This window comes from Lithobates pipiens, unplaced genomic scaffold, assembly GCF_037356315.1.
Source record: "Lithobates pipiens isolate NorthernLeopardFrog02 unplaced genomic scaffold, aLitPip1_a1.2 Scaffold_18, whole genome shotgun sequence".
Taxonomy (NCBI): Eukaryota; Metazoa; Chordata; class Amphibia; order Anura; family Ranidae; genus Lithobates; species Lithobates pipiens.
Window position 1 is genome coordinate 276,154,639 of NW_027507758.1, and position 20,904 is coordinate 276,175,542.

General features: G+C 44.7%; 1 protein-coding gene across 2 annotated transcripts in view; it reads left to right on the forward strand.

Moving 5' to 3' along the window:
• The window catches only part of TBC1D32 (TBC1 domain family member 32), a 448,964-nt gene that overhangs the window by 77,362 nt on the left and 350,698 nt on the right, over window positions 1-20,904 (forward strand). For both annotated transcript variants that reach the window (XM_077487027.1, XM_077487028.1), the window contains exons 8-10: window positions 9,504-9,607; window positions 9,709-9,770; window positions 13,798-13,933. In XM_077487027.1, the coding sequence (XP_077343153.1) occupies window positions 9,504-9,607; window positions 9,709-9,770; window positions 13,798-13,933 (302 nt within the window). The remainder of the gene's footprint in view (window positions 1-9,503; window positions 9,608-9,708; window positions 9,771-13,797; window positions 13,934-20,904) is intronic.

A 20,904-nucleotide genomic window follows, 5' to 3' on the forward strand; every position in this document is an offset into this window, starting at 1 on the left:
ATAATACAACTAGCCAGTTGACTGGGGTAGGAGGGGGATCAGCACAAGACGTAGCCTGTTGCTTAAAGAGGAAGTAAACCCTGATGGGTTTACTTCTTCCTTGTTTCCCTGCAAAGGTAAAGCATAATGGGCTACTATGCATCGCATACTAGCCCATTATGTGTCACTTACCTGACACAGATGTCACTGCTGTCCCCTGCTGTACGGCGCATCCATCTTCTTCTGGGTATCGCTGCTCCAGCCACTCACAGCGCCGGAGCAGAGATGTCGTCACTCCCGCGCATGCGCACGGGAGCCGCCACTAATGGCATATCGCAGCGGTGCCTGTCTTTTAGTAAATATCTCCTAAACCGTGTAGGTTTAGGAGATATTTCTTGGACCTACAGGTAAGCCTTAATCTAGGCTTACCTGTAGGTCAAAGTGGTATATAAGGGTTTACAATCACTTTAAATCCAGCCCTATCTAGAATACAAAGTGGACATGATCACAGTTCAGGTACTACTGTAACATCATTTAGAGATAATGTATTCTGTTAAGCCTCTAATGAAAAGTTTCCGCTCTCATAATATATAACAAATAACTTACAAGGAGAATTATTCTTAAAATGAAAAAAAGTTCCTGCTGCAAAAAAATATCAAAGAAAAATAATATTAATACAAAAATAGTACATCTCTGCATTACATCCACATTTCCTTCTATTTTTTTCTTTAAACACAGCAAGTGCAGGTAACCGTTGATGTGACTGAAATAAAGTGTGCTCCTTTCTGCTTGAGATCAGAAACCCCAAACACTACTTCATGTCTGATGTATTGCAAAGGACATAGACTTCTCCGCATACAGGGTTATTTACAAAGGTACATCCACTTTGCACTACAAGTGCACTACAAGTGCACTTGAAAGTGCACTTGGAATTTCAGTCACTGTATATCCGAGGGGGACATGCAAGGAAAATAAACAGCATTTTAGCTTGCACATGAATGGATGATAAAATTAGCAGAGCTTCCCCTCATTTTAAACCTACCCCTCAGATTTACAGTGAGTGCACTTGTAGTGCAAAGTGGATTTGCCTTCTGTAAATAACCCCCATTGTCACCCCCTTCTTTATTTCCATAACCCATCCTTGTACACAGGAAGTTCTAAGCTCACAGGACTTCTGGCAGAATCAACAGTTATTTTTGCTCTTATTGAACAGATATAACAACAATTTCAAACTGTATATTCCGCAAAACAAAGGGGAACAAATAAGAGAATCTTATTGTTAATGCATTTAACTAATAGCATTACCATTAAGGAAGGGAGGGAAGTGGGTCAGAAGAAGGGGGTGGAGGACAAAGCCAGGGAAAGCAGGAATAGAGGACCTGAGAGTGAGCACAAGGGGAAAAAAGGAGGAAAAGAAAGGGTCTCATCTACTTTGTACAAATTTGTTTGTTCTATAGGACCCTACCAGTACCCTTGGATCCACTAATATTTTCATATTAGTGAAAGATCTAAACTGAATGCATGTTTACAGCTTGCAGTGGATATGTATTTAAGGGGTATTAAACCCACAAACAAAAATGTAATCTATTGCAGCTTCATTAATCCTTAAAGTGATAGTAATCCGCAGTTGAAGGAAAAAAAATCCTCTGCAAGACAATGTCATAATGTGCTAGTATGCATCACATACTAGCATATTATGAGAGGCGCACCTTAACCACTTTCAGACCGGACCATTTTGCTGGTAAATGACCAGAGGTCTTTTTACAATTTGGCACTGCGTTGCTTTAACTGGTAATTGCGCGGTCATGCAATGTTGTACCCAAACAAAATTTGCGTCCTTTTCTTCCCACAAATAGAGCTTTCTTTTGATGGTATTTGATTGCCTCTGCGATTTTTATTTTTTGCGATATAAACGTAAAAAGACCGCAAATTTTGAAAAAAAATGATATTTTCTACTTTTTGTTATTAGAAAAATCCAATAAACTCAATTTTAGTCATACATTTAGGCCAAATTGTATTCAGCCACATGTCTTTGGTAAAAAAAAGTCAATAATTGTATATTTATTGGTTTGCGCAAAAGTTGTCACATCTACAAACTAAGGTACGTTTTCTGGAATTTACGCAGCTTTTAGTTTACGACTGCCTATCTCATTTCTTGAGGTGCTAAAATGGCAGGGCAGTACAAAACCCCCCCAAATGACCCCATTTTGGAAAGTAGACACCCTAAGGAAATTGATAAGTGGCATGTTGAGCCCATTGAATATTTAATTTTTTTGCCTCAAGCGATTGAATAATGACAAAAAATATATATATATTTTTTTTTTACACAAAGTTGTCACTAAATGATATATTGCTCACACATGCTATGGGCATATGTGAAATGATACCCCAAAATAAATTCTGCTGCTTCTCCTGAGTACGGGGATACCACATATGTGGGACTTTTTGGGAGCCTAGCCGCGTACGGGGCCCCGAAAACCAAGCACCGCCTTCAGGCTTTCTAAGGGCGTAAATTTTTCATTTCACTTCTCACTACCTATTACAGTTTTGAAGGCCATAAAATGCCAAGATGGCACAAAACCCCCACAAATGACCCCATTTTAGAAAGTAGACACCCCAAGCTATTTGCTGAGAGGCATGTTGAGTCCATGGAATATTTTATATTTTGCCACAAGTTGCGGGAAAATTACAAACTTTTTTTTTTTTTTTTTTTTTTTTCACAAAGTTGTCACTAAATGATATATTGCTCACGCATGCCATGGGCATATGTGAAATGACACCCCAAAATAAATTCTGCTGTTTCTCCTGAGTACGGGGATACCACATATGTGGGACTTTTTGGGAGCCTAGCCGCGTACGGGGCCCCGAAAACCAAGCACTGCCTTCAGGATTTCTAAGGGCGTTACAGTTTTGAAAGCCATAAAATGCCAAGATGGCACAAACCCCCCCCCAAATTACCCCATTTTGGAAAGTAGACACCCCTAAATTTAGGGGTACACTAGTGAGACTAGGTAATAAATGGCGGGTGCCCTGAAACTATAAAAAAAATAACTAACCAACCAGCGTCACCTGTAACAGTTATATGGTGATCACTGGTGAAAGGGTTAACTAGGGGGCAATCAGGGGGCTTTATGCGGTAGTATATGGGGGTCCCTGGCGCTATAAAAAGCTGCGGCGAACCTAAATACCTACCTGCCTAACTAGCGTCACCTGTGACACTAATACAGCGATCAGAAAAACGATCGCTTATTAGGCTGGGTTCACACTGGAGTGATGTGGGAACGCCACGAATGCGCGGCGGGTTCCCGCATCACATGCCTCCCGGCGGCAGTTCACACTGCCCTATGCGAACTGCTGGGAGTGTCAGTGAAATGTTAATGACACCCCCAGATCAGTTCGCATATCGCAGTGCGATCTGCAAACTCGGATCGCATGGTGTGAACACCCATGCGATACGATTCTGCTGCGGACCAAAAAAAGGGTCCCGTGCGAGTTTGCGGCGGGTGCGGCGGGTGCGACACGAATTCAGCCATACTATCTGTATGGCTGAACTCGAATCGCACAGAGATCGGATGTGATTTGCACTGCAGTGCGGTGCGAATCACATCCGTTCTCATAAACCGCTGCAATGTGAACCCAGCCTTAGTGACACTGGCGACGGGGGTGATCACGGGGTTAAACCTTTATTGGGGGGGTTAGGGGGGTACCTTAGAACTAAAGGGGGCTAACCCTAACTGCCCTAACAGTTATTACAGTCACAAATGACACCCGCCGGGTGATCAGGGGGTTAAACCTTTATTAGGTAATAAATGGCGGGTGCCCTGAAACTATAAAAAAATAACTAACCAACCAGCGTCACCTGTAACAGTTATATGGTGATCACTGGTGAAAGGGTTAACTAGGGGGAAATCAGGGGGCTTTATGCGGTAGTATATGGGAGTCCCTGGCGCTATAAAAAGCTGCGGCGAACCTAAATACCTACCTGCCTAACTAGCGTCACCTGTGACACTAATACAGCGATCAGAAAAATGATCGCTTATTAGGCTGGGTTCACACTGGAGCGATGCGGGAACGCCACGAATCCGTGGCGGGTTCCCGCATCGCATGCCTCCCTGCGGCAGTTCACACTGCCCTATGCGAACTGCTGGGAGTGTCAGTGAAATGTTAATGACACCCCCAGATCAGTTCGCATATCGCAGTGCGATCTGCAAACTCGGATCGCATGGTGTGAACACCCATGTGATCCGATTCTGCTGCGGGCCAAAAAAAGGGTCCCGTGCGAATTTGCGGCGGGTGCGGCGGGTGCGGCGGGTGCGACACGAATTCAGCCATACTATCTGTATGGCTGAACTCGAATCGCACAGAGATCGGATGTGATTTGCACTGCAGTGCGGTGCGAATCACATTCGTTCTCATAAACCGCTGCAATGTGAACCCAGCCTTAGTGACACTGGCGACGGGGGGTGATTACGGGGTTAAACCTTTATTGGGGGGGTTAGGGGGGCACATTAGAACTAAAGGGGGCTAACCCTAACTGCCCTAACAGTTATTACAGTCACAAATGACACCAATGCAAAAAAAAAAAAAAAAAAGCAATTGGTGTCACTGTGACTGGGGGGGCAGGGGTAATTGGGGGGTGATCGGGGGGTAAAGGGGGGGTGTGAGTGTGCCTGGCATGTTCTACTGTGTAGTGTAGTGCTTGTGCAACTCACCGATGCTCTCTCCTCGGTGCCGGAACGAAAAATACCGACACGGAGGAGAGAATACATCACTTCCTCTCCTGTGTTTACATTACAGGAGAGGAAGTGATGTCACCGGACATTTTCATTCGTCGGGAGCGATCGCGAGGGGGTGGCCATGAATGAATGGCCGTCCCCTCGTCCGGGATCGCTCCCGAACGAATACCAACCGCGGGCAGGCACCGGGCGGGGGCCCGATCGGGCCCCCGACCCGCGGGCAGGCAAGGACGTACATGTAAGCCCTTATGCCTGCCCGTGCCATTCTGTCGACGTACATCGTCGTGCGGCGGTCGGCAAGTGGTTAAAACAAATCTCTCCAGTGCCCCCGCTGATCCCGCTCTTCTTTCTGGGGCGCGATGGTGTAATTTCCATGCATGCGCGGTATGCCAGACCTTCAGAGTGACGTGCCTTAAAACAAACACCTCCAGTGCGCCGCTGATCCCGCTCTTCCTTCTGGGTTCATGAGTGGCCAGGGGCGCGATGGCGTCACTTCCGTGCATGCACGATATGCCAGACCTTCAGAGCGCATGCGCCGCAACGTCACCAGCTGTATGCACTTTGAATATCTCCTAAACAGTGCGACTTTAGGAGATTTTCACAGTACCTACAGGTAAGCCTTATTGTAAGCTTACCTGTAGGTGAAAGTTGTAAAACAGAGTTTGCTACCGCTTTAAATGTGATGGCTGCATTTGTTTTTTTTTCCTAAGGTTTTTTTTTTTTTTCATTTTTATCTGGTGATCCAGCCAGTCACATACTTTTTGTCACCAGCACCATTTGGAGAGGGGAGTGTTATGCCGTGTACACACGACCAGACTTTCTGGCAGAAAAAGTCAGATGGAATCTTTTCATCGGATATTCCGATCGTGTGTATGCCTCATCAGGCTTTTTTTTTTTTTTTCGAAAATTCTGATGGACCTAGAAATAGAAATTGATTGATCTTCTATCGGGAAAACTGTTCGTCTGGATGCTGCTCCGACAGACCAAAAACAACGCAAGGGCAGCTATTGCCTACTGGCTATTGAACTTCCTTTTTCTACTCCCGTCGTACATATTGTACGTCACCGCCTTCTAGACAATCGGACTTTGGTGTGATCGTGTGTAGGCAAGACCGTTTCAGTGGAACTCTGTTGGGGAAAAACTGTTTATTCTGATGGAAAAGAAAACGGTCGTGTGTACATGGCATTAGATTGATTAGTAGATTTAGATGGACCTTACACAACCTGCTGTTGGCTAACATAACAGAGCCAGTCCAGGCACTGCAGGGATCCCAACAATAATGTTGGGATCCACCCAGATTAATGACCAGCTGCTGTTTCAGCCTCTCGCTGCACTGCTGACAGTTTGAGCTAGCTGCCCTCACCCTCCGGGTCCTCCACAGTCACTAACAGTCTCTGCTCTAATGTCAGGATCCACCCAGATACCTGACTGGCCGCTAGTTCAGCCTCTCAGCGCACTGCTGACAGCCTGAGCCAACCACTCCCACCCTCCAGCTCCTCTACAGCCATTAACAGTCTCTGCTCAGTGAAGACTGAGAACTAGCGATCACCAGTCTTTTTATCTCTAAGTTCTCAGGCTTAGAGGGTGGCAGGGGACAGTTGCAGCATCGGATCGATGCTTGCAACCACGTAGGTCTGTGTGTGTGTGTGTGTGTGTGTGTGGTGTGTGTGTGATATACATATATATATATATATATTTTACACATTTAACTTCTGCTTTAAAGGAAGCTGAAAGAAAAACATTTGAATTAACAGGTGAAAAAAAAAATATGTTACAGGGTGGACTCAGAAAAGCAAAAACTGCTTTGTTAATATGGTTGTAAACCTTCACATATACCCCGTGAAGTGACTAGCTTCAGGTGATACACAGAGATTAAACAAATCCTTCTACATATGTTGCAGTGGCGGAATTACCAGGGTCGCAACAGTCGCAGTTGCGACTGGGCCCTGGAATTCCATCACTGTGGGGGGGGGGGGGCCCAGCGGGGTTGCTATCCACAGGGCTGTGAGTGGTGAGAGTGTCTCTCATGTAACAACAGCACAGAGACATCGGTATTTACGTTTTATTTCCCCCTCGTCCGTACTCTCTCTCACGGGACACAAAACACACAGCTGATCTGCTCCCCCTTCGCCCCCCACCTCTCCTCTCCTGTGTTCTCCACAGGCATTCAGATGTGAAGCTAACAAGCTCACATTTCCGATGGAGAAGACAGGAGGGGGGGGGCGAAGGGGGAGCAGATCAGCTGTGTGTTTTGTGTCCCGTGAGAGAGAGTACGGACCAGGGGGAAATAAAACGTAAATGCCGATGTCTCTGTGCTGCTGTTACATGAGAGACACTCTCACCACTCACAGCGTGCTGACCCCTCTCCAGTGTGTGTATAGACTCAGGAAGATCCCGCCGCCCATGAACATCATAGAGCTTCTGATCTCCCCCCAGGTGGGGGTACAGAGATGTGCTGGGGGCCAAGGTGCACAGCGGAGTCCAGCAAGGTACAGGGAAACCTCTGGAGGGGGGTGACTTTTTCTGGGGACCCTGAAGCAAGGGGGCCCACTGGGAACCCTGATGTCCAGTACCACCACCACCACCGTGCCACCCACCTCCAGTACCACCACCACCGTGCCACCCACCTCCAGTTCTACCACCACCGTGCCACCCACCTCCAGTACCACCACGTGCCACCCACCTCCAGTACCACCACCACCCACCTCCAGTACCACCGCCACCCCTCTCCAGGACCACCACCCACCTCCAGTACCACCACCGTGCCACCCACCTCCAGTACCACCACCGCCACCCACCTCCAGTACCACCGCCACCCCTCTCCAGGACCACCATCCCCCTCCAATACCACCACCGCCACCCCCCTCCAGTACCACCACCACCCCCCCTCCAGTACCACCACCGCCACCCACCTCCAGTACCACCGCCACCCCTCTCCAGGACCACCATCCCCCTCCAGTACCACCCCGTCACCCCCCCTCCAGTACCACCCACGCCACCCCCCTCCAGTACCACCACCACCACCCTCCTCCAGTACCACCACCGCCACCCACCTCCAGTACCACCACCGCCACCCCTCTCCAGGACCACATCTCCCTCCAGTACCACCACCCCCCCTCCAGTACCACCACCACCACCCACCTCCAGTACCACCCCCGCCACCCCCCTCCAGTACCACCATCGCCACCCCCCTCCAGTACCACCATCGCCACCCCCCTCCAGTACCACCGCCACCCACCTCCAGTACCACCACCGCCACCCACCTCCAGTACCACCGCCACCCACCTCCAGTACCACCGCCACCCCTCTCCAGGACCACCATCCCCCTCCAGTACCCCTGCCACCCCCCTCCAGTACCACCACTGCATTGGGGACACAGGCTGCACTGGGGGACACAGGCTGCACTGGGGACACAGGTTTCACTGGGGACACAGGCTGCACTGGGGACACAGGTTTCACTGGGGACACAGGCTGCACAGAAATGTTTTACTTTGTTGTACAGTGGAAAAAAATATAGTATCAAAATCATGCTTTTCGGGGGGGGCCCTTCCTGATTTCTTGCACCGGGGCCCGGAGGTTTCTAGTTACGCCTCTGATATGTTGTACCCATTTATCTGCAGCAATATTTTCTCTACAGCCTCCTAAAGCAAACATTTTACACAGCATCTTTAAACTGTAGTAGGGGCAGGGATCTGATGTCACACATTGCAAAGCACATAGGAGAGCTGAGTGTAATTTGAGGCCTGAGTGGAGGGCAAGCACCCCCCCAACAGATCATAGGGAAATGTGCACTGCTGAGACTGTCAGTCACGTTCTGTGTGCTGGAATGGGGAGGGGGGGACGTCCCACAGGATTCTGTGTTGTCAGCATATACTGTCAGGTGTGACTATTTTGGATAGCTGGTGGAAGAGAATGGATAGGAACCACACTGTGCTATGGATTAAGGCTAGTACACACTTTAGAGGGATACGTGTTGTTTGTGGTCTACAACCACTCTAATGCTCCCTCCTTTAGGTCAGTGACATACTAGCCAGTGTAGTCATTATCAGGATGTAGTAGTCGAAAAGAACACATTGCTACGTAGAGCTAGGAGAGTGCTGCTCACCCCAGACGAATCAGAATAGAACAAGTTCCCCCACAAAACGGGGTTTTTAGGCAGCAAAAAAAATTATCAGGATGTTACCTCTGTCACCTGTACTATTTAATAACAAGCCAGCTAAGACAGCTTCCATCTCATTGTGTGATTGGACGAGGCTAGATTATGACATCACTATCCCTCCTCTCCACCTCATCCAATCAGAGAACGCCTAATATGCAATGAAAAAAAAATACAAGGCATTTAGTAAATGGCAGCAGTGCCGGGTGAGCGACCTGCTGTTGTCAATGTGCAGAGGGGAACTCTTCACACAGAACCCAGAAGATCACAGCTGTCACTGTGGTTTACCAACTATACTTTTGAAACATATTTTTAGTCAACGGTCACGGTAACTTATTATAGGAAAACTTTATCTCACAATTCATAGCTCACCTAGCAGTTTCTGTCTTTACACTGCATGCTAGGTAGTCAGATTTAATTGAATTTTACAGTGCGTAATAAGTCATTCTGCGCACAGCTGAAGTATCTGACCCTTGAGGCTGCAGGGAAACCAGAATGTTGAATAATTCACATGTGCAGAACTGCAGTTGTGCATATTGTGTGTTTTAACTCAAAAAAAGTGCTTTTGTGTTTGTTATTGTGTTGACCCTGAACCTTGTATTTAATATTTATTTTTTTTCTTTGATTTTCAGCCAAACATTTGGAATTGTCATTTCTTTCTAGGGAAAGTCGCAAACCAATATTAATAACTGGAATAGATATTAACAACCCTGAAGTAGTGCGTACTTTAAAAAAGGTACTCAAAGAACAACTGCCATACTTTTTTTCTGTGATTCAAGAAAAAAATGACAATTGTTTATACTATTTGCATGTTAATTCGCTTTCTCATTTCTTTAGATTCGACTGTTAAATGACTACCAGAAGGAGGTGCCATCTTTTTGGATTCGACATCCAGAAAAGTACTGTATCTGTGTGTCTTTTTTAAAAATCATCTATTTAGATGTTGTAATTAATGCTATACTCCAGACAGATCTAAAAAAAAAGTACTGATCCATTCAGTTATGTATAAAAGGGATTGTAACGTTTCATTTTATTTTTTTATTTTTTTTAATAAATCATCTAGATTTAGATGTTGTAATTAATACTATACTCCAGACATATATATATATATATATATATATATATATATATATATATACAGTGGTGTGAAAAAGTGTTTGCCCCCTTCCTCATTTCCTGTTCCTTTGCATGTTTGTCACACTTAAGTGTTTCGGAACATCAAACCAATTTAAACAATAGTCAAGGACAACACAAGTAAACACAAAATGCAATTTGTAAATGAAGGTGTTTATTATTAAAGGTGAAAAAAAATCCAAACCATCATGGCCCTGTGTGAAAAAGTGATTGCCCCCCTTGTTAAAACATACTATAACTGTGGTTGTCCACACCTGAGTTCAATTTCTCTAGCCACACCCAGGCCTGATTATTGCCACACCTGTTCACAATCAAGGCATCACTTAAATAGGAGCTGCTTGACACAGTAAGGTCCACCAGAAGATCCTTAAAAGCTACACATCATGCCGAGACCCAAAGAAATTCAGGAACAATTGAGAAAAAAAATAATTGAGATCTATCAGTCTGGAAAGGGTTATAAAGCCATTTCCAAAGCTTTGGGAATCCAGCGAACCACAGTGAGAGCCATTATCCACAAATGGCGAAGACATGGAACAGTGGTGAACCTTCCCAGGAGTGGCCGGCCGCCCAAAATTACCCCAAGAGCGCAGCGACGACTCATCCAAGAGGTCACAAAAGACCCCACAACAACGTCCAAGGAACTGAAGGCCTCACTTGCCTCAGTTAAGGTCAGCGTTCATGCCTCCACCATCAGGAAAAGACTGGGCAAAAATGGCCTGCATGGCAGAGTTCCAAGGAGAAAACCACTGCTGAGCAAAAAGAACATCAAAGCTCGTCTCAATTTCTCCACAACACATCTTGATGATCCCCAAGACTTTTGGGACAACATTCTGTGGACCGATGAGACAAAAGTGGAACTCTTTGGAAGGTGTGTGTCCAAGTATATCTGGCGTAGAAGGAACACTGCATTTCATAAAAAGAACATTATACCAACAGTAAAATATGGTGGTGGTAGTGTGATGGTCTGGGGCTGTTTTGCTGCTTCAGGACCTGGAAGACTTGCCGTGATAAAAGGAACTATGAATTCTGCTGTCTACCAAGAGATCCTGAAGGAGAATGTCCGACCATCTGTTCGTGTACTCAAGCTGAAACGAACTTGGGTTCTGCAGCAGGACAATGATCCTAAACACACCAGCAAGTCCACCACCGAATGGCTGAAGAAAAACAAAATGAAGACTTTGGAGTGGCCTAGCCAAAGTCCTGACCTGAATCCTATTGAGATGTTGTGGTATGACCTTAAAAAGGCCGTTCATGCTCGAAAACCCTCTAATGTAACTGAATTAGGACAATTCTGCAAAGATGAGTGGCCCAAAATTCCTCCAGGACGCTGTAAAAGCCTCATTGCACGTTATCGCAAACGCTTGGTTGCAGTTGTTGCTGCTAAGGGTGGCCCAACCAGTTATTAGGTTTAGGGGGCAATCACTTTTTCACACAGGGCCATGATGGTTTGGATTTTTTTTCACCTTTAATAATAAACACCTTCATTTACAAATTGCATTTTGGGTTTACTTGTGTTGTCCTTGACTATTGTTTAAATTGGTTTGATGTTCCGAAACACTTAAGTGTGACAAACATGCAAAGGAACAGGAAATGAGGAAGGGGGCAAACACTTTTTCACACCACTGTGTATATATATATATATATATATATATATATATATATATATATATATATATATATATAAAAAGTATTGTTTCAGTTATGTATAAAAGGGATTGTAAAGTCTCAATTTTTTTGTTTGTGTCTTTTTGTTACAACATCTAAATAGATGATTTATAAAAAATTTAAAAAAAGACACACAAAAATTGAGACTTTACAATCCTTTTAATATATAACTGAATTGGTACTTTTTTTTATATCTGTCTGGAGTATAGCATGAATTACAACATCGAAATAGATGATTTATAATAAAAATGTAATTAATGCTATACTCCAGACAGATATAAAAAAAGTAACAATTCAGTTATATATAAAAGGGATTCTAAAGTCTCAGTTTTTTTGTTGTGTGTCTTTTTTTTTATTTTTTATAATTCATCTATTTAGATGTTGTAATTATTGCTATAGTCCAGACAGCTATAAAAAAAAAAAAAAGTACCGATTTCAGTTATGTATAAAAGGGATTGTAAAGTCTCAATTTATTTTGTTAAAATACCAGACATGTTATACTTACGTGCTTTGTGTAATGGTTTTACAAAGAGTATTTAGGTATTTAGGAGCGGCCTCGGGGAAAGCTGCATGCAAAAGATTTTAGACGTTGCTGCAGATAAGGTAGTAAGGTAAAAAAAAGTAGTAGGTAAAAAAAAAAAAAAAAACACTTCTGCCTTTACAACTGCTTAAATTACAAATCAATTAAAGTTATTTTAACATGCAACTAGTGTAAGTACTGGATTGTGTTTTGATACCAATCCCTGTAATTCCTTGCACAGCGGCAGGTAGAGGAAAGCCCAGGATTAGGGGTCCCTCAAGCTTTGCGGCATGCACATGTGCTGATAATGAACATGCTAACAGAAGGGACAGATGAATGATCTTATCACTGTGATTCCACATTTCCTATGTCCAATCAGAAGATAGAGGCATTGAACTGACAAAGCTGTTTCGGTTTACTGCGATTAGGAAAAATTATAGGTCTTCAACTTGTGCTGTCTGTCAGAGCTGTGTAAATCTCAGTAATAGTTCAAAAAAAAATTCTAATCACTTAAAAACCTCCCATAAAAAAAATGAACTTTGAATCCAATAGTTTGCCTGGCTTTGAAACAAGCTTCATAAAAAAAGTGTAAGAACAAAAAAAATAAAAGTAAAATGAACCTTTTGATGTACTAAACTCCTGTGATGATTTTCACTTGCAGCCCTAGACTGGCCATTGGGGTTGTTTGAATGTATTTATCTATTGATTGGGGGTCTTGTGACATATGCAGCCTCAGTCAGTCCACCCTGTTTTATAAAAAAAAAAAAAAAAAAATCAACATAAAACTTTTCTCCAAATTGAAGTTAGCTAATGAAAATATGGGTACACTGTATCTACTTCTAGATCATTGGATTCAGTTAAAACAGCACTACAGCCAAAAAGATGAGAAAAATGAATAGCCCATTAAAAGATAAAATAACAAAATCAGCTGTTGTTGCAATATTCACCTTTAATCCAGAGATTTCCCCACAATTATTTTTTTTTTTTTCTGTGACCAGATGTCCTCAGTTTGATGGTCAGCATTATTCAACCCACTTTTTCTAAGCCAAAGTACTCCTGGACCTGCCCCAGCCTGTGACTGGATAGTGAAAAGAGAAGCAGTGTTATTATCAGCACATGATTGACTCTTTGTGCTGCTGCTTCTTCTCACAACTCCCCTGCTGGACTGCAAAAGACTAATACAAGGTCAAATTCAGGTACTTGCACACATTTTTGCAATCCGATCGTGTGTGGGCTAATCCGACGGACCCAGAAATAGAACATGTGTGGGCAAGTCCGTTCGTTGAGAAAATCCACTGAAAGTCTGTCGGGAAGACTGTTGGACCTAGTCTGCTGGAAAGTCCGGTCGTGTGTACGCGGCATTACATGTTACATTTTTGTGCTTATAGAAGTGATTTACAGTATCTGGCCACCCAGCTGACTTTGGAATGAGAAACCCAAGGATACATTTATAGCATCTAGGCAGGGGCCTAACAAATGAATCTGCTCTAATTATGTTTATTTAAAAGAAGTAAAAAACAAAACAAAAAAACAAATATGCTAATTTACTTTTAGTGGCAATTATTTGCTCATTTAGTTGATTAGTAACATTTTTTCCCTCCAATTAGGTACATGGAAGAGATTGTAGAGAGCACATTATCCCTATTAACTGTAACTCAGGATTCAAGTTCTCAAATTCTATTGGAACCCGTCTTTTACTTGTCTGTGATTGATACAAAGGCCGTGTGGTTCAAGAAATGGATGGTAATTGAAAAAAAACAATGTTTACATTTATGGAGTTGCTTGTTATGGGGGAGGAATGGGAGGAGGGGGGCTTGGTATTATACAAATGGGAATATCACTTGTATTTAATAACAAACAAACAACAAACAAATGCTTTATATCAATCTGCACCACTATAGTCTGAAGAATAATGCACAATCTTTAAAGAGGAGGTCCACCCACCGCTGGAAAAAATGAAAAGCCAGCAGCTACACATACTGCAGCTGCTGGCTTTTAATAATAGGACACTTACCAGTCCTGGAGTCCAGGGATTGTCGGGAAGAGGCCCTTGTCCTCATCAACATGGGGACAAGGTGCTTTGGGGTGGGGGGGCCGCACGCCCCCCCTTCCCAAAAGCACCCCCCATGTTGAGGGCACGTGGCCTGGTACAGTTCAGGAGGGAGGGGGGGGCGCTCGCTCGTCCCCACCCCCTTTCCTGACCGGCCGGGCTGCGTGCTCGGATAAGGGTCTGATATGGACCTGGGGGGGGGCCCCCATGCCGTTTTTTCAGTGTAGGGCTTCCCCTTTAAGTCCATACCAGGTGACGGGGCCAGCGACGTGTCAATCTCGCTGCCGAAGGCGGCGACATTGACGTCCTCCGCTAGTCCCGGCTACCTGGAACTGTGCTCAAAATGAAAGGACTTTTCTCGGTGTGGGAAAAGTCCGTTCATTTCAAAAGTACAGCGGACTAGCACACACACGGCTGTATTGTCCACTGGACTGTGAGTCCGGCGGACACATTTTGATGCAAAACTACTTTCTAAGTCCGCCTGACTTTTTGGTAAAGAAAGTCCACCGGAGCCCACACACGGGGGATTGTCCGGCAGACTCAAGTCCGCCGGACTTTTCTGCTGGATTGTTTGATCGTGTGTATGCAGCATTAAAGTTTTTAACCACTTGCTTACTGGGCACTTATACCCCCTTCCTGCCCAGGCCAAATTTCAGCTTTCAGCACTTTCACACTTTGAATAACAATTGCGCAGTCATTCAACACTGTACCCAAATTAGATTTGTATCATTTTATTCACACAAATAGTGTTCTTTTGGTGGTATTTAATCACTGCTGGATTTTTTATTTTTTGCTTAAAAATGAAAAAAAAAAAATTACATTTTTGAAAAAAATAAAATAAACATAGTTTGTTATTTTCAAAATAAAATTTTGAAAACTGGTAATTTTTCTTCTTCAGTGATGTATGCTGATGAAACAGCACTGATGGGCACTGATAGGTGGCACTGGTGGGCACTGATAGGTGGCACTGGTGGGCACTGATGATGTGGCACTGGTGAGCACTAATGAGGTGGCACTGATGGGCACTGGTAGGCGACACTGATAGGTGGCACTAATGATGAGGCACTGGTTGGCAGCACTGATAGGTGGCAAGGTTGGGGATTGATAGGTAGCACTCGTGGGCACTGGCAGATGGCACTAGAAGGCAATGCATAGAAGCAGTGCCTCTCCCTGTTCGGGACCGATGTCCCCCTGTCAGAATCCAGTGATCGACTCTTTTTCCCCTCACGCTGTCAGCGTAAGGTAAAAAAAAAGCCAATTACCGATCTTCTGTTTACATCACGTGATCAGCTGTCATTGGCTAACAGCTGATCACGTGGTAAGGGGCCGAGGCTGGTGATCAGAGTGCGCTGTGCACGCCCTGCAGGGGGTGCACAGGCAAGTCATGCATGGGGGACACCTATTGCTGTCCTCCTGGCAATTAAGGCCCGCGCCGTAGCCATCATTCGGCTATAGCGCAGGCGGGAGGTGGTTAACCACTGCCTAGGCAACTTCTAAATCTGTATAGCCAGTCCAGACAAAATGTGACACAGATAATGTGGTGATGCACATTTTTTCTCCTTGCCAGGCAAGTAAAGAGTTTATAATGCACTGAGAAGTTGGAATACAGCAATAATGTACCACAAGCAGCAATCTTAAAATTACACCCATTGTTCCCAGCAATAATACACTCCCAGCAGCAACAACTGATCCCCCAGCACAGCAATACCCCCCCTAAGCTATTACACATTTCAGTGCGGGTAGGGAGTAGTTCAGGGTTAATACATTAGCACGGCCAGAGTCAGCCAGCCAGAACATAGGCAAGGTTGGCCCACAATGTCCCACCCAGCAGTTAGTCAGGAGTAGTCACACTACTGTATGCAGTACCAGGCTGTTCCAGCTGGAAAAAAAAAACCCTGAATAATATTAATTTAAATTTAATATTTACAGCACTGTGTGGTCCGTTCTAGATTTTGTAGCCCTAATTGCTGACCATCAGCTTCCCTAAGGCTGGGTTCACACTGATGCCACATTTGACTCGCAGCAGGGGTCTGGTTCTCTGTTTCAGGGATGAATCAGTGATCAATTTTTGCCTGAATTCAGACCTGAAACAAAGCCAAAGATGCACAGGACTCCTGTGCAAGCTGCAACACATCAATAGAGAGACGGTCACAATCTCCTTTCATGAGAATTGGATGCGGTGAAACCCGCATCCAGTTTGCACTAGTGTGAACCCAGCCTAAAGGTCACACTGTTCTGCATACAATGGAGTGCATCCACATGTAAATACTGGCTAGTCTCTTAAAATGCTTTTTTCCCCAAGGCTGTATACTAGAGCTGCACCATTCTGGAAAAAATGAGAATCACAATTTTTTGCTTAGGATAAAGATCACGATTCTCAGCGTAACATTGTGACATAAAATATTGCAACAGCTGCCCTTTGATTTTCTAGGGTCTCTGCAAAAAATATATACAATACTGTATTTGGGGGTCCAAAGTAATTTTCAAGCAGAAACTTGTAAGAAATAAGTGTCAAGGCTTAGTCTTTAAGTGGTTAAACTGACCTCATTTACAGACCAAAGCTCATACCTTTGATCCAGAACAAGGGTCTCTAAGCTTTCTAAACAAAGGGCCGGTTTACTGTCCTTCAGATTTTAGGGCTGGACTGTGACCATTGGCAGTAGAAAAGGTCCTGACATCATTGAGAGAAAACTAATGCCCCATTGTCTGTCTCAGTGGGAGTAATTGTACCCCATCACTGGTGTCATTGGGAGAAATTGTGCCCCATCATTAGTGTCAGTGGGAGAAATTGTGCACCATCGTTGGAATCGCTTGGAGGAATTGTCTCCTATCATTGGTGTCATTGGACCCCATTATTGGTGTCATTAGAAGAAATTGTTGGTGTTGTTGGGAGGAATTTTGCCCCATCATTGTTGTCATTGGGGGAATTGTGCCCCATCATTGGTGTCATTGGAGGAATTGTCCCGGAATTGTCCCCTAGCATTGGTTTCATTGGACCCCATTATTGGTGTCATTGGAAGAAATTGTACCCCGTCGTCGGTGTCATTGGGAGGAATTGTGCCCCATCATTGGTGTCATTGGGGGAATTGTGCCCCATCATTGGTGTCATTGGGTCCCATTATTGGTATCATTTGGAGAAATTGTGCCCCATTGTTGGTATCATTGGGGGGAATAGTGCCCTATCATTGATGTCATTGGAGGAATTGTCCGCTATCATTGGTGTAATTGGACCCCATTATTGGTGTCATTTGAAGGAATTCTTCCCCACTGTTCGTGTCATTGGGAGGAATTGTGTCCCATCATTGGTGTCATTGGGAGAAATTGGTCTCATTGGGAGAATTGTGCCCCATCATTGGTGTCATTGGGAGAAATTGTGCCCCATCTTTGGTATCATTGGAGGAATTGTCCCCAATCATTTGTGTCATTGGACCCCATTATTGGTGTCATTGGAAAAAAAAATTCCCCATCGTTGGTATCACTGGGGGGAATAGTGCTCCATCTTTGGTGTAATTGGGTGTAATTGTGTCCCTTCATTAGTGTGACTGTGGGGGGGGGGGGGGGTTGTTATGTCCCATTGTTGGTATCAGTGGATGAAACCATGCCCCGAGGGTCACATAAAAGCAAGCAAAGGGCCTCATCTTGCCCTTGGGCCGCTTTTTGGAGACCCTGATCTAAAAGAACTAAATGGTACCATGTTTCCTTTTATCTCAGCACTGAGCAATGTTGATAAACATTTGCCAGATGAATGCTTTTTTTTTTTGCTTTTTTTTACAGCTGTGAGTGAGCAGCTCTGCACTTGTTACATGAATGAATCATGGAGATGCCGGATTAAGCTCATGAGGGGGTTTATTTCAGATCACGATTTTTTAAAGATTAATCCTGCAGCTCTACCATTTAACGTATTTATCGGCGTATAACATGCACTTTTTTCCCCTTAAAGTCAGGGGGAAATCGTGGGTTTGTGTTATATGCTGATCCCCGCCAATCTCCCGCTGATTGTGGGGAAAGGAGTGAGCGGAGCCGAGATACAAAAAGCGGAAGTATACTTGGCTCCTCTCGCAGTCCCGCCAGCCTCCACTGATTACGAGAGGAGCGAGTGCCGCTGACATACAGAAAGCCGAGTGTACTTCGGCTAGACTCAGCTCTGCTCACAGTCAGAGGCGGGACTGCGAGAGGACCCGAGACTAGCCGAAGTACACTCGGCTTTCTGTATGTCAGCGGCGCTCGCGCCTCTCGTAATCAGTGGAGGTGGGCGGGACTGCGAGAGGAGCCGAGTAAAGCCGAGTATACTTCGGCTTTGTGTATCTCAGCTCTGCTCGCTCCTCTGCTCAGTCAGCGGGGGATCGGCGCCAAATTTAACCACTTTCAGACCGGACCATTTTGCTGGTAAATGACCAGAGGTCTTTTTACACTTTGGCACTGCGCTGCTTTAACTGGTAATTGCGCGGTCATGCAATGTTGTACCCAAACAAAATTTGCGTCCTTTTCTTCCCACAAATAGAGCTTTCTTTTGATGGTATTTGATTGCCTCTGCGATTTTTATTTTTTGCGATATAAACGTAAAAAGACCGCAAATTTTGAAAAAAAATGATATTTTCTAATTTTTGTTATTAGAAAAATCCAATAAACTCAATTTTAGTCATACATTTAGGCCAAAATGTATTCAGCCACATGTCTTTGGTAAAAAAAAAGTCAATAATTGTATATTTATTGGTTTGCGCAAAAGTTGTCACATCTACAAACTAAGGTACGTTTTCTGGAATTTACGCAGCTTTTAGTTTACGACTGCCTATCTCATTTCTTGAGGTGCTAAAATGGCAGGGCAGTATAAACCCCCCCAAATGACCCCATTTTGGAAAGTAGACCCCCTAAGGAAATTGATAAGAGGCATGTTGAGCCCATTGAATATTTTATTTTTTTGCCTCAAGCGATTGAATAATGACAAAAAAAATTTTTTTTTTTTTTTACACAAAGTTGTCACTAAATGATATATTGCTCACACATGCTATGGGCATATGTGAAATGACACCCCAAAATAAATTCTGCTGCTTCTCCTGAGTACGGGGATACCACATATGTGGGACTTTTTGGGAGCCTAGCCGCGTACGGGGCCCCGAAAACCAAGCACCGCCTTCAGGCTTTCTAAGGGCGTACATTTTTGAGTTCACTTCTCACTACCTATTACAGTTTTGAAGGCCATAAAATGCCAAGATGGCACAAAACCCCCACAAATGACCCCATTTTAGAAAGTAGACACCCCAAGCTATTTGCTGAGAGGCATGTTGAGTTCATGGAATATTTTATATTTTGCCACAAGCTGCGGGAAAATTACAAACTTTTTTTTTTTTTTTTTTTTTCACAAAGTTGTCACTAAATGATATATTGCTCATGCATGCCATGGGCATATGTGAAATGACACCCCAAAATAAATTCTGCTGCTTCTCCTGAGTACGGGGATACCACATATGTGGGACTTTTTGGGAGCCTAGCCGCGTACGGGGCCCCGAAAACCAAGCACCGCCTTCAGGCTTTCTAAGGGCGTTACAGTTTTGAAGGCCATAAAATGCCAAGATGGCACAAACCCCCCCCCAAATGACCCCATTTTGGAAAGTAGACACCCCTAAATTTAGGGGTACACTAGTGAGACTAGGTAATAAATGGCGGGTGCCCTGAAACTATAAAAAAATAACTAACCAACCAGCGTCACCTGTAACAGTTATATGGTGATCACTGGTGAAAGGGTTAACTAGGGGGCAATCAGGGGGCTTTATGCGGTAGTATATGGGGGTCCCTGGCGCTATAAAAAGCTGCGGCGAACCTAAATACCTACCTGCCTAACTAGCGTCACCTGTGACACTAATACAGCGATCAGAAAAACGATCGCTTATTAGGCTGGGTTCACACTGGAGCGATGCGGGAACGCCACGAATGCGCGGCGGGTTCCCGCATCGCATGCCTCCCGGCGGCAGTTCACACTGCCCTATGCGAACTGCTGGGAGTGTCAGTGAAATGTTAATGACACCCCCAGATCAGTTCGCATATCGCAGTGCGATCTGCAAACTTGGATCGCATGGTGTGAACACCCATGCGATCCGATTCTGCTGCGGACCAAAAAAAGGGTCCCGTGCGAGTTTGCGGCGGGTGCGGCGGGTGCGACACGAATTCAGCCATACTATCTGTATAGCTGAACTCGAATCGCACAGAGATCGGATGTGATTTGCACTGCAGTGCGGTGCGAATCACATCCGTTCTCATAAACCGCTGCAATGTGAACCCAGCCTTAGTGACACTGGCGACGGGGGGTGATCACGGGGTTAAACCTTTATTGGGGGGGTTAGGGGGGTACCTTAGAACTAAAGGGGGCTAACCCTAACTGCCCTAACAGTTATTAGTCACAAATGACACCCGCCGGGTGATCAGGGGGTTAAACCTTTATTAGGTAATAAATGGCGGGTGCCCTGAAACTATAAAAAAATAACTAACCAACCAGCGTCACCTGTAACAGTTATATGGTGATCACTGGTGAAAGGGTTAACTAGGGGGCAATCAGGGGGCTTTATGCGGTAGTATATGGGGGTCCCTGGCGCTATAAAAAGCTGCGGCGAACCTAAATACCTACCTGCCTAACTAGCGTCACCTGTGACACTAATACGGCGATCAGAAA